At 38.0% G+C, this 12,508-nt stretch overlaps 1 protein-coding gene across 1 annotated transcript; it reads left to right on the top strand.

The window, feature by feature from the left end:
• Positions 1 to 4,717: 4,717 nt before the first annotated feature.
• On the top strand, positions 4,718 to 10,445 carry LOC103944699 (ABC transporter B family member 11-like). Its single transcript, XM_009355162.2, has 12 exons — positions 4,718 to 5,038; positions 5,339 to 5,393; positions 5,480 to 5,655; positions 5,748 to 5,969; positions 6,044 to 6,282; positions 6,453 to 6,978; positions 7,118 to 7,391; positions 7,536 to 8,419; positions 8,528 to 8,794; positions 8,935 to 9,198; positions 9,303 to 9,575; positions 9,972 to 10,445. The coding sequence occupies exons 1-12, from the start codon at positions 4,718 to 4,720 to the stop codon at positions 10,311 to 10,313; spliced, it is 3,843 nt and encodes a 1,280-aa protein (XP_009353437.2). The 3' UTR covers positions 10,314 to 10,445.
• Positions 10,446 to 12,508: the final 2,063 nt, after the last annotated feature.

Below are 12,508 nucleotides of genomic sequence, written 5' to 3'. Positions count from 1 at the left end.
TTCCGATGTCCGTTTTCCCAAATTCAATTGTTTGCGTAGAGTTTGACTAAATGTACCATTTATGTGCTTAGGGGCAATTATCGATGGCGTTTCCTTCTTCGCTAGATGACGTGGCTTTTCAACGGCGAAGTACTATGAGTGGACCTCTTCTAAAAAATGCATGTTTTAATGGTAGAATTGCTTACACAGAAAAGCATGACTTTACGATTATGTTTTATGAAACGTTTTGAGATAATATGCTTACTGAGGCTAGTTTGAATTATTACTATTTTTCCTATAACCCATGTTCTTATAGAATATCTGATGGATGACGATATGATATGTAGAACATGTTTAGAACACTTCTTTATAGTATAGATGATGGATGACTTTATACTATGAAGTTGATTTTCAATATATGTATGTTCACTGGTTTTGTACTTACCTAGTGGTCATTTCCGCTACGGGACGTAGGGATAGATCCGGTCCGTTCCGGGCGACGGTTTGGTGTTGGCATAGGGCCTGGAGTGTGTTTTCCTCTGACTGTCTGCTCAGAGACGGGGAGCCGGCATGGGGCCTGAAGTGTATTTTCCTCTGACTGTCTGCTCAGAGACGGGGAGCCGGCATGGGGCCTGAAGTGTATTTTCCTCTGACTGTGTGCTCAGAGATGGGGAGCCGGCATGAGGCCTGAAGTGTTATATCGGACATTCACTAGTGTTTATTATTTATGCGATTTATGATTTGAGATATTGCACGACATGCTAGGTTTCGGAAAACCTATGTTTATCGTTATATATAAGTGTTTTCATAAAACCTGGGGGTTAGTATGTTGATAAATGCTTTATTATATATATATATCAACTTGGTCCACTCATGTTTGTTTTGCGCCCCCTTCAGGACTTAGAATCGAGGCATACAATCCCGACGTCCAGGCACTTCCGCATCGGCATCTTCGAGTCCTCTTGGTGTAGGACCCACTCCTTGGTTTCATTCAATTTTATATTATTTTCTTTTAGTGTTCTAGATTAGTGGTGTGCTCTGAACACAGTCCTTATTTGCATATTCATTATTCTTTTATATTTATAAGCCTTATTTATCCTTTGTTTTCAACATTTGCACTCAATAAATGGCTTTCGTCACCCTCGGGTGTCGGCCAGCACGTGCCTATCCTGGTATTCGGGGAATGTCGGGGTCGGGGCGTGTCAGTGTTACTAGCATTCCAAAAATATATATATATTTTTTTTTTTACACCATCTTTTATAAAACACTTTGGCCTTGTTTGGCACGCGGATAACACACCGAATATCATTCATGATACGAAAGTAGTTGTTTGTTGCGCTTTCGTACTAAATAAGCATCCGCTTAATTATCCGGTACATCAAATTTTATCCGGTTGACACCGGACTATTAAAACACCGCAAAAGCTCGGGATAATTAGTCGGGCCGCATTCTCTCCTTCTTCACGAAGCCGCCCTTAACAACTTCTCAAAGTGGGATGTCGAGCAGTTCCTCGACGAGTTCTCCTCCCCGGCCGCCACACCTCTACAATCAGTTCCAAGCAATTACCTGTCTGGTTCGCCGCTTCCTATTCTATCGCGTCTCAGTCGTCGACATCGAAGTGCGACGATGTGGACGAAGATGTAGTTCAGATCAAGAAGGCCAATCTTCATCGTCAACAACAACAAACTCAGCAGCTCAATCATCCCGCAGCCAACGGCGTTGGATTGCGGGGGGCTTCGGCTATCTAGATCCTGACCACTGCATTAACTTTCAACTCACCGATAAGATTGACGTTTACAGCTTCGGAGCTATTCTGTTGGAGTTGTTGACTTCTCAGAAAGTTATGGATTTGAACAGAGGAGAAGAAGATATGATTTTGGTGTTGTACATGAAGAGGGTACTAAAAGAAGAGAGGTTGATGGATATAGTTGATTCAGTTATTAAGAAGGGAGCTGGCAAGCTAGAATTGCAGACGATGAGGCACTGGGATTTCTCGCACAATCGTACTTGAATGATAAGAGGCGCAATCGTCCTTCAATGAAAGAAGTTGCTGATGTTAACTCCGACGACTTCGGTTAACTCGAACTAGTAGCACGAATTGATTTCTTTTCTTCATCAATTTGCATCTTCAATTTAATTAGTAGTATTGTTTTAGTGATGAATCGATGTGGGTCTTGGGACATTGAAGAAATTAGGAAGGGTCACAATTAAATGCTTTTTATATTTTTAAAAGTAAAGCAATCTTGCTTTACGTAAAAAACATTTAATTATGATCGCACGATCTTTGATGAACGGTTTTTGTGTCTTGATCCTCGGGATCCCCAGGGAGGGGATTCGGAGACGATCCGAATCCCATTTTAACAACAATTATTTTGAGAATTTTTTAAGAAAATTATTATAGTCCGACGTATTATTCAATGTACATATTAATCCAACAGAACATCAAACGGCCGACTAATTTAGTCAGTACTATCCGATGACTATTTATCACATCTGACTGAAATAGTCAGTACAATCTGAGCTGCTAAACGAGACATTTGAAAGTTGCAATTAAGATGTTGTGGTAATGGAGAGATTTTTCAGTGTGATCGGTACACGAGGTGGTACACCACGTGTCACTATACAAATGGTGAGATATGTGTGCTAAAAAGTTAATAGCTTAAAAAATAAAATTTCTTACCATTTCTATTAAAACACGTGGTGTATCACTTGTGTTCCCGTCACAAATAAAAATTTCTCCCTTTGTTGAGGTTGTAATTTGTTCTTTTGATTTACAATACTGACAACACCTATAGCTTCCCTGCTTTGCATGACTGAAGTGGAGCGGTATATTAGCGACGGTTTATTTGTTTAGTGTCCATCCAATTCTATTTTTTTATTAAAAGTTTGTAACCTGTTATATTTGTCATGAATATAACTTTCCTAGTCTGCTGAGGTGGTATGTTTTGTTATTTGCATTATTATTGTTCGTTTCATATGCATATGTTCCTTGGAATGCAAGTCAATTTAGTGCTCAGGAACTATATATTTTTTATTCTCAGAAACAAGTTGCTAATTCAAAACCATAAGTTGTTTCTCTTGCAGCTCTCTGATCTCATCGTACAATTCTAATCTTTGATTTTATTCAATCAAAATACATTATTCGCAAATAAAAAAATATACCCAACCTACATGGAGATGCAAGTAGTATTCATAATGGAATGCTAGAGAACAAAATGAATTGATTTCTTTCTTTTTCTAATCAATCTATCAAATTGTTGAAGGATTTTTCTATTTTAGGAGGGGCATATAAATGACGTTTTACCGTAGTGACATAAAATAATGATGTCTATACGTCATGGTGTGGGTTCGATTCCATCGACTCCCCTTTCTCCTAATAATTAACTATTTTATCCACTACTGCTAGCTTTTGTGTAAAAAAAAAAATTGCATAAAACTGTATTTTATATACGGTATATTCTCTCCCAAAGCACTTTGCTACAAATGATATTAACAATATATCAAAAACTTTATTAACCGTCTATTTTTCTTTTTTGAGTTTTTGACATACGATAATCATAACCGTTTATTAAATCACTCTTGTGCCATAGCAGCCTTCAAATTGAATATTTTTTTTCCCTAAAAATCATCTTGATAATAAACAGTACTAGTCTAATTAAAAAGTTTATATTGTAAAATGATGCCAAATCGTCGTTGCGAGGACTCCTTGCATATAAATGGACCGCTGGACACCAAAGGAGGACGTCTGCGTCCCCAGTTGCTAGCAGCCAAACGGGAGTATCTGTCATCCGAATCCAAGTATCCTAATCCCACTACAACCCAAATGTCAAATCGGTTAGAAAATTAGTTATTATTTTATTATTGTTTATGGTTTTCTTGTAGGCTAAGGATATTAGAGTTTCTTGATCGTTAAGAATTAGAGTTTTGTTTTAGTTTTCATTATATATATTAGTGCTTGTATTAGTTAATTTCAATTAATCAATGACAATAATTTTTCCCCATACTTTTCATCTAAATCAACCCAACCTTCCCACTAAATTTCAATACTTCCAAAAACGAAGGACGGAATAAAAAAAACCCAACTCAACCAGAGGTCGGAGCAACCAATCAACCCAACCTTCCCAGAATTGTTTTCTTTTTTTTTTTTTTTTCCGCCATCTTTTGTAAAATACTTTTTTACAACACTTTGAAAGTTGCAAGTAAAATGATTTGGTGATGTCTCTTCAGTTCTCCAAATGTCTCCCCTTTACCATGCATTATGCCATTAACCGCCCACTTGGTTTCTCTCTCCCTCTCGCTTCATTTGATATTAATGTTAATTACTTTTTTAATTGTGTTTTGTGGAAGATAGCATTTGTATCCTCTGCTGAGGTTGTAATTAGTTCTTTTGATTTACAATACTGACAACAACTATAGCTTCCCTGCTTTGCATGACTGACGTGGAGCGGTATATTAGCGACCGTTTATTTGTTTAGTGTCCCTCCTGTTCTATTTTTTTATTAAAAGTTTGTAATCTGTTATATTTGTCGTGAATATAACTTTCCTCGTCTGCTGAGGTGGTATGTTTTGTTATTTGCATTATTATTGTTCGTTTCATATGCATATGTTCCTTGGAATGCAAGTCAATTTAGTGCTCAGGAACTATATATTTTTATTTTCAGAAAAAGTTGCTAATTCAAAACCATAAGTTGTCTCTCTTGCAGCTCTCTGATCTCATCGTACAAGTTAACTGTAATAAATGGAGGAGGAGAACCCTGTGGATGGAGATGTAATCAAGAAGCAGGTCACGGCAACATTAAAAAGACACTCGACAATGCAGGATTCCCAAAACAGCAAGCAAGATTCAAGCAAGAACAAGGAGGATGGCACCAAAACAGTACCATATTACAAGCTTTTCTCATGTGCGGATACCTTGGATCACATGTTAATGTCTGTTGGTACAATCAGTGCCATTGGAAATGGGCTCTGTACGCCTCTAATGACCGTAATCTTCGGAGAGGTGATTAATTCTTTTGGAAGAACTGGGAATACCAAAGAAGTGGTGGATGCAGTTTCCAAGGTAAAATTATGCAACTACAAATTACATCAACGACTGCAGTTTCGTTGCTAAAATAGAATAATCTTCCGTTGAGAATGAATCCCTCATGGATGGGAAGAGGGACCTTGCGTGGCCTTATAAGTTAGATGGGCTACTCCCCGTATAGCTAATTGGTTTAATGGTGGAACCTCAACTTTCTTCATCTTCCTCCACCAAATAAATTCTGCATTGAGTAACTCTTTATATTTGGAAATTGTGCCACAAGCAATTGTTATTGACTAGGTTTAATCGAAAATAATTTGGCCAACTCGATATCCTCAGGTGGCTCTAAAGTATGTTTACTTGGGTATAGGTGCTGGAGTTGCTGCATTTCTACGTAAGTATTACTGAACTCCCTGCTGGTATTAAACAAATAACCTGGCTTATCGGAAACTGACATAACCAGCCTTTTCCATGTGCCAGAGGTATCTTGCTGGATGGTTACTGGAGAAAGACAAGCTGCACGAATACGAAGTTTGTATCTGAAAACAATATTGAGGCAAGATGTTGGCTTTTTCGATACAGAAACGAACACTGGGGAAATTGTTAAGAGAATGTCAGGTGATCCTGTGCTCATTCAAGAGGCCACAGGCGAGAAGGTATTTACACGCCACACAAAACCCTTAAGGTTTGCCGTTTTCCCTGGTATCCTCTTAATTTTAAAATTTTAAAATTCGTTTTCTTATTGCAGGTAGGAACTGTTATCCAGTTAATTGCAACATTTATTGGAGGCTTTGTTATAGCATTTGTTAAGGGATGGCTTCTTGCCCCTGTCATGCTATCTTCTATTCCCCCTCTTGTCCTTGCTGGTGCCATCGTGGCCATCCTTGTATCGAAATTGGCAACCCGTGGACAAGCTGCTTATTCAGTGGCAGCAACTGTGGTGGAGCAAACGATTGTTTCAATTAGAACTGTATGCCTACTTGTCCATAAAATATTAATGATGTCTTTGGATAGAGCAAAAACTGATGGGAATACCCAATGCAGGTTGCATCATTCACAGGAGAAAAACAAGCTATATCTAATTACAACAATTCCTTAATTGATGCTTACAACTCTGCTGTGCTAGAAGGTTTGGCGTCTGGGTGTGGAATTGGTTCGGTTCTGCTTATTATGATGTGTAGTTATGCTTTGGCTATATGGTTTGGAGGAAAGATGATTCTTGAAAGAGGATATACAGGAGGAGAAGTAATAAATGTACTTTTCGCGGTATTGACTGGCTCCTTGTAAGTTGCACTTCGATAAAATTTGATGAATACATTTGGTAACATGTCTTTGTTTTTTAGTGCCCAGTAAGAATGAAATTTTTATTGACTACTCCCCTTCCCCCCTTCACTCCAAAATTAGATATTTGATGTTTAAGTATCAAGATATGATCATGTATATGTATTTTCAGGTCTCTTGGGAATGCATCTCCGTGCATGAGTGCATTTGCTGCTGGACAAGCTGCAGCCTATAAGATGTTTGAGACGATTAACAGAAAGCCAGATATAGATGTTTATGACACTAATGGGCAGCAGTTACGGGATATACGTGGAGAGATAGAACTGAGGGATGTTCATTTTAGTTATCCTGCAAGGCCTGATGAACAAATATTCCATGGATTTTCTCTCTCAATACCTAGTGGTGAAACTGCTGCTTTGGTTGGAGAAAGCGGAAGTGGTAAATCAACTGTAATCAGTTTGATTGAGAGATTTTATGACCCCCAAGCTGGGGAAGTTCTTATTGATGGCATTAATCTCAAAGAGTTCCAGCTGAAATGGATCCGACAGAAAATAGGCCTCGTCTGCCAGGAACCCGTTTTGTTTACTTGTAGCATAAAAGATAACATCGCCTATGGGAAGGACGGTGCAACTAACGAAGAAATAAGGGCCGCTGCAGAGCTTGCCAATGCTGCTAAATTCATAGACAATCTACCTCAGGTTAAATTCGTTGCTTTTATCTAAGTTTCTCATAATTTTTACTATGAAGTTTTTCCGCAATGATGAAAGCTTGTTGAGACATCCAGTGATCTTTCATATTTTTATTTTCCTCTATCGTCATTTTGTGACATGCTTTTAGGGACTAGACACAATGGTTGGTGAGCATGGGACTCAGCTTTCTGGGGGCCAAAAGCAAAGAGTTGCTATAGCTAGAGCAATCCTGAAAGACCCGAGAATTCTACTTTTAGATGAAGCCACAAGCGCTCTTGATGCAGAATCTGAGAGAGTTGTGCAGGAGGCATTAGACAGAATTATGATTAACCGCACTACTGTCATTGTAGCCCACCGTTTGAGCACAGTAAGAAACGCTGACACCATTGCTGTTATACACAGAGGGACAATCGTTGAAAAAGGTAATGCGTTATTCACTTTGTCCTGTTCTACCATTTGAGTGCCAAATCTTACTGTCAGTAGTTCAACAATCATTTGTGTGACAGCTATTACTGTTGAATGTTCGTCAATAATTACTCCACATACCCATTTTTTGAACCGAGCAGGTCCACATTCTGAGCTAGTTAAGGACCCTGAAGGAGCATATAGCCAGCTTATAAGGTTGCAAGAAGTGAACAATACGTCAGACAAGACTGCTGTGAATGATCAGGAAAGGCGTAGTCGAGTGGATTCCCAGAATCAAAGTCAAATAATTTCACACAGACGATATGTAAGTCGGGGGTCATCTAGAGGAGGAAATAACAGGCGTCATTCCTTCTCAATCTCATATGATGTGCCCGCTGCACTAGGTGTCCTTGAAGTAGCACCTGCGGAATCCGATATTCCTGCTTCAGAATCATCAAGAGTACCTCCAGAAGTCTCACTTCGCCGCCTGGCATACCTGAACAAGCCAGAGATCCCAGTTTTATTACTAGCTACTATAGCTGCAATAGCCAATGGGGTAGTCTTCCCTATTTTTGGGCTAGTGTTTGGCAATGTAATCAAGACCTTATTTGACCCACCTCATCTACTCCGTAACAATTCCAAGTTTTGGGCATTAATCTTCATTGTTCTTGGTGTGGGGTCTTGCATAACATTTCCATCAAGACAATACCTTTTCGCTGTGGCGGGAAGTAGGTTAATAAAACGAGTCCGATCAATGTGCTTTGAGAAGGTGGTTTACATGGAAGTAAGTTGGTTTGAAGATCCTGAGAACTCAAGTGGTGCAATTGGTGCAACGCTTTCTGCAGATGTGGCTTACCTGCGAGGGTTGGTTGGAGATGCTCTTGGTTTGGTGGTTCAGAATTTAGCAACTGCAATTGCTGGCTTGCACATTGCGTTTGTTGCAAATTGGCAACTCACTCTTATAATCATTGTTTTGTTGCCTCTTTTCGGGGTAAATGGTTATTTTCAATTCAAGTTCATGAAAGGATTCAGTGCAAATGCAAAGGTAATATCTCCGAAGTCCAAACTTTGTAACACGATCCAGTCTCACATGCATAATTTAATATAAGACTAAGCCAGTTTTATCAATACGGAAAATTCTAAATGGTTGCAGAGAATGTATGAGGAGGCAAGTCAAGTAGCAAATGATGCTGTAGGAAGTATTAGAACAATTGCTTCCTTTTGTGCCGAAGAGAAGGTGGTTGAATTGTACCAGAGAAAATGTGAAGGCCATATTAAGACGGGGATAAGACAAGGCTTAATCAGTGGGATCGGATTTGGTGTATCATTATTTTTGCAATTTTCTGTGTTTGCCTGTATTTTTTATGCTGGATCCCGACTTGTTGCAGAAGGCAAGACAACATCTGCTGATGTTTTCCGGGTATATTTTCTCCCTTGCACAACAAGTTTTAAGTAGAAAATAGTACAGAGTGCTTCTGCTAAATAAGTTTTTATTACTTAAGATTGAAATCTTTGTATTCCATGCAATACATATTGAATTTTTGCTCTTCTGGTTTGTAGGTTTTCTTTGCTCTCACTATAGCAACTGTTGGAATTTCTCAGTCGGATTCCCTGGCCCCCGATATTAGTAAAGGAAGGAGCGCTGTTGCATCCATATTTGCAATTCTCGACCGGAAATCAAAAATAGATTCCAGTGACGACTCTGGAACAACTATAGAAAATCTGAAGGGAGAAATTGAAATATGCCATGTCAGTTTCAAATATCCAACTAGGCCTGATGTGCCAATCTTCAAGGATCTTTGCTTGACCATCCATCATGGCAAGGTAACTTACTACCATGTATTAATCAATTTCATTCAATGCATAAGATTTGGACCTCATAATTGGATTTAAGTTACCAGAACTTATAACGATCTTATATTGTTCAGACGGTTGCTCTGGTAGGAGAAAGTGGAAGTGGAAAATCGACAGTAGTCTCATTGTTGCAGAGATTTTATGACCCTGATTTGGGTCACATTACACTAGATGGAATCAAAATCCAAAAGCTACCGTTGAAGTGGTTGAGCCAAGAGCCTGTATTGTTTAATGACACTATCCGAGCCAACATTGCATATGGAAAGGAAGGGATTGCAACAGAGACTGAAATTATAGCTGCTGCAGAATTGGCAAATGCTCACAAGTTCATTTGTAGTTTACAACAGGTAGGCACTAACTTAACAACTTTGTCTATATATGCACACATAGAACCGGTCACAAACTTTTGATTAGAAGTAGAAACTGATGGGTCACTAAACAGACAATAACGGTAGACTTAAACAACGGTTTATATACATACGACTTATTATCCGTATAGTGCCTCCCCTGTTTTATTTTTGATTAAAAGTATGGGTAAACACACAATTTTGGTCACTGTGCTTAAGCCTGATATCACATTTTGGTCACAAACGTTTCAATTTTACCAATTCGGTTTATGTGTTCTCTATTTTTGCATGTTTCCTTACCGGTGTGTTGCATTAACGAGGACTAGTTGATAAAAACTTACAAACAATATTAAGAACGTTGAAGATTATACATGTTAAATTTTGAAAACAATGCAGGGTTACGATACAATCGTAGGAGAGCGTGGGGATCAATTGTCTGGTGGACAGAAGCAAAGGGTGGCAATTGCAAGAGCGATAATGAAGGCACCAAAGATATTACTACTAGATGAAGCCACAAGTGCTCTTGATGCTGAATCCGAACGAGTTGTTCATGACGCATTGGACCGAGTCAAGGTGGATCGAACCACAGTGGTGGTTGCTCAGCGGTTATCCACGATTAAGAGTGCAGATTTGATCGCGGTGGTGAAAAACGGAGTGATTGAAGAAAAAGGAAAGCATGAAGCTTTGATCAATATCCATGCTTCTTTGGTTGCACTGCATGCAAGTGCCTCATCTTAGAGGGCCTTTCTATTCTTCTTCTGAACTACTGCAGTAAAAAAAACAAAACTCCAAGGAAGAAAAGTATGTAATGTAATTTTATGCAGTACAGCAATGCAACCCTTTGTAAATAAAGTTTGTTTGATTTGCATAGATTTCATGCTCAACAAGAATTACCATTTTAAAAGGTTGAAAGGGTTGGAGCCTTTGACATTTGAAGTGCGAGAGAACCTTACCTACATCTGGAATGCTATATTGATGGTATTTGAACCCAATCATGTATTACATAAATAAAAATAATAATAATAATAAATAAATATAACAAAGTGATAAAAACAGTGCATGATTGACTTAATATGCCGTCAGCATGTCACCCGACGTGAGTTTTTTCTCTTGTAGTGCCCCATCAACAACCCAATTCTTCCATTCACAAAACAGCATAAGTGGATTAAACTTTACTCAAAGTCTCCAGCAATCGTAGAAAACAAAGTTAAGCCAAGTTTCTTGCCTTGCAACTTGCTTTGCAAGCTCATACAAAACCAATAGCAGTAAGTATTTCATTTCTTATCAAATCCTTTCTTAAAATTTCTTTTTCCATCAATGAACTCATCATGCAAACAAGATTAGCTTGATGACTGAGACTGTGACTAAGACTTCCATTGCCATCACAGAACTCTTCCACCTACCTCTGATCTGATCCACTACATATTTCAAACCGCCATTTCCACTAAACAAAGATCTCAGCTTCACTTTTAGGAGAGAGATTTCCCTACATCTTTGATAACATGACATCTCAAATTAATAATGCAGTACTTTATGAAAAAAGTAAAACACATAATATTACAACATTTATTCGGAAACCACAATGGCTTACCAGGGTGTAGGTGAATCTTCATTTACATGGATCAAGTTCACTCCCATTATAATGCATGTTCCAATTAAATAATAACACGTACAATTTCTCAACCCCTAACGTTGTATTATTAAATCAAAACGTCGTGTGACAATGACCATATTCCAAATAAATTGCTCTCCGCTTTTAGGCATCACAAGTGGGGCTAAATCCCGCTGTTTTTATGGGCATTCTGTACATGGAAAAGTTGCAAGTAAGAGAAAAGTAGAGAGGATGAGGTAATCAAATAGACCTTTTATTATTATGTGATATATTTGAAGTCCCACAACTACAACCTTCCACCACCTTTCAACTACTTTCTGGACACGTTTTAAGGATCGTTGTTATTTGATAAAAACTGAGTATCACTTGGTCTTTACACACCATCATGCAATATTATGAAACTAATAATAATGCTAGGGTCAAATGGCCTTCCCATAAACATACAAAACCCTAATCTTTTTTACAAATTTTATGATTTGGGACCCATGAGTACCATTCTTTTGTTGAACTTAAATCGAAAGATTGCGAATCTGAGCCACACACTAAAATAAATACCCACTAATTCAGCAAACTTTCTTTACAAAAAAATGGTCGGTTTTTGCTTGGTTCTCAAGCTACAAGCGATAAGCATGATATTATGATAAAGCATGCTCTAGAAAATCATCGAAATGCAATATTTATAGAAGCACGAATGTCTCTAGCTACAAGCATTAATTTGGTGAAACTAACTGATATATACATGTTTCAGGCTTAAATATTTTTCTGGGGAGTAAATTAGAAAATGACGTTTCAGTCAACCTTCCCAGTGTAAATGCAAGCATTAAGCACTAGTTAAGGATTTGATTTGATTAAGCAAGTGGATTAGAGAAATCCCTAATCAATTTAAAACGAAACAAAGCATCGATATATCATCTCTCATATATATGTCACATTCAAAACAAAAAAAAGTTACTTAATACTACTGTTTAGTGGTATTCTTTTTCTCTTGTAAGTGAGATGTCTTAAGTTTGATTCTCGCCAAAGACGAATTTGAACCACATTATTACTAGTCCATTGTAAGGCTTAGCCCACTCCCTCATCTCCTTAGTGTAGTTAACAGAAATCCTGTGATGTGAAATTGCAACTGACCAACCAATTTATAATATTATTCAACTATATATCTTTCTTTTTTTTCTTTTTTTTTTTTTGTCAAGGAGCTATATATCTTATGAACTTTGCATATACTTTTCAAGTATTATTCCCTTCAAAGGGAATCCCATTTCCCCAGTTCTATTTCTAATCCAGCTCTATGATCGATCATTCATTCTTCAATTTCCTCTTG

This window comes from the organism of the source record quoted next, unplaced genomic scaffold, assembly GCF_019419815.1.
Source record: "Pyrus x bretschneideri cultivar Hongxiangsu unplaced genomic scaffold, Pyrus_bretschneideri_v1 Contig6, whole genome shotgun sequence".
Taxonomy (NCBI): Eukaryota; Viridiplantae; Streptophyta; class Magnoliopsida; order Rosales; family Rosaceae; genus Pyrus; species Pyrus x bretschneideri.
This window is presented reverse-complemented; position numbering and strand designations above follow the sequence as displayed.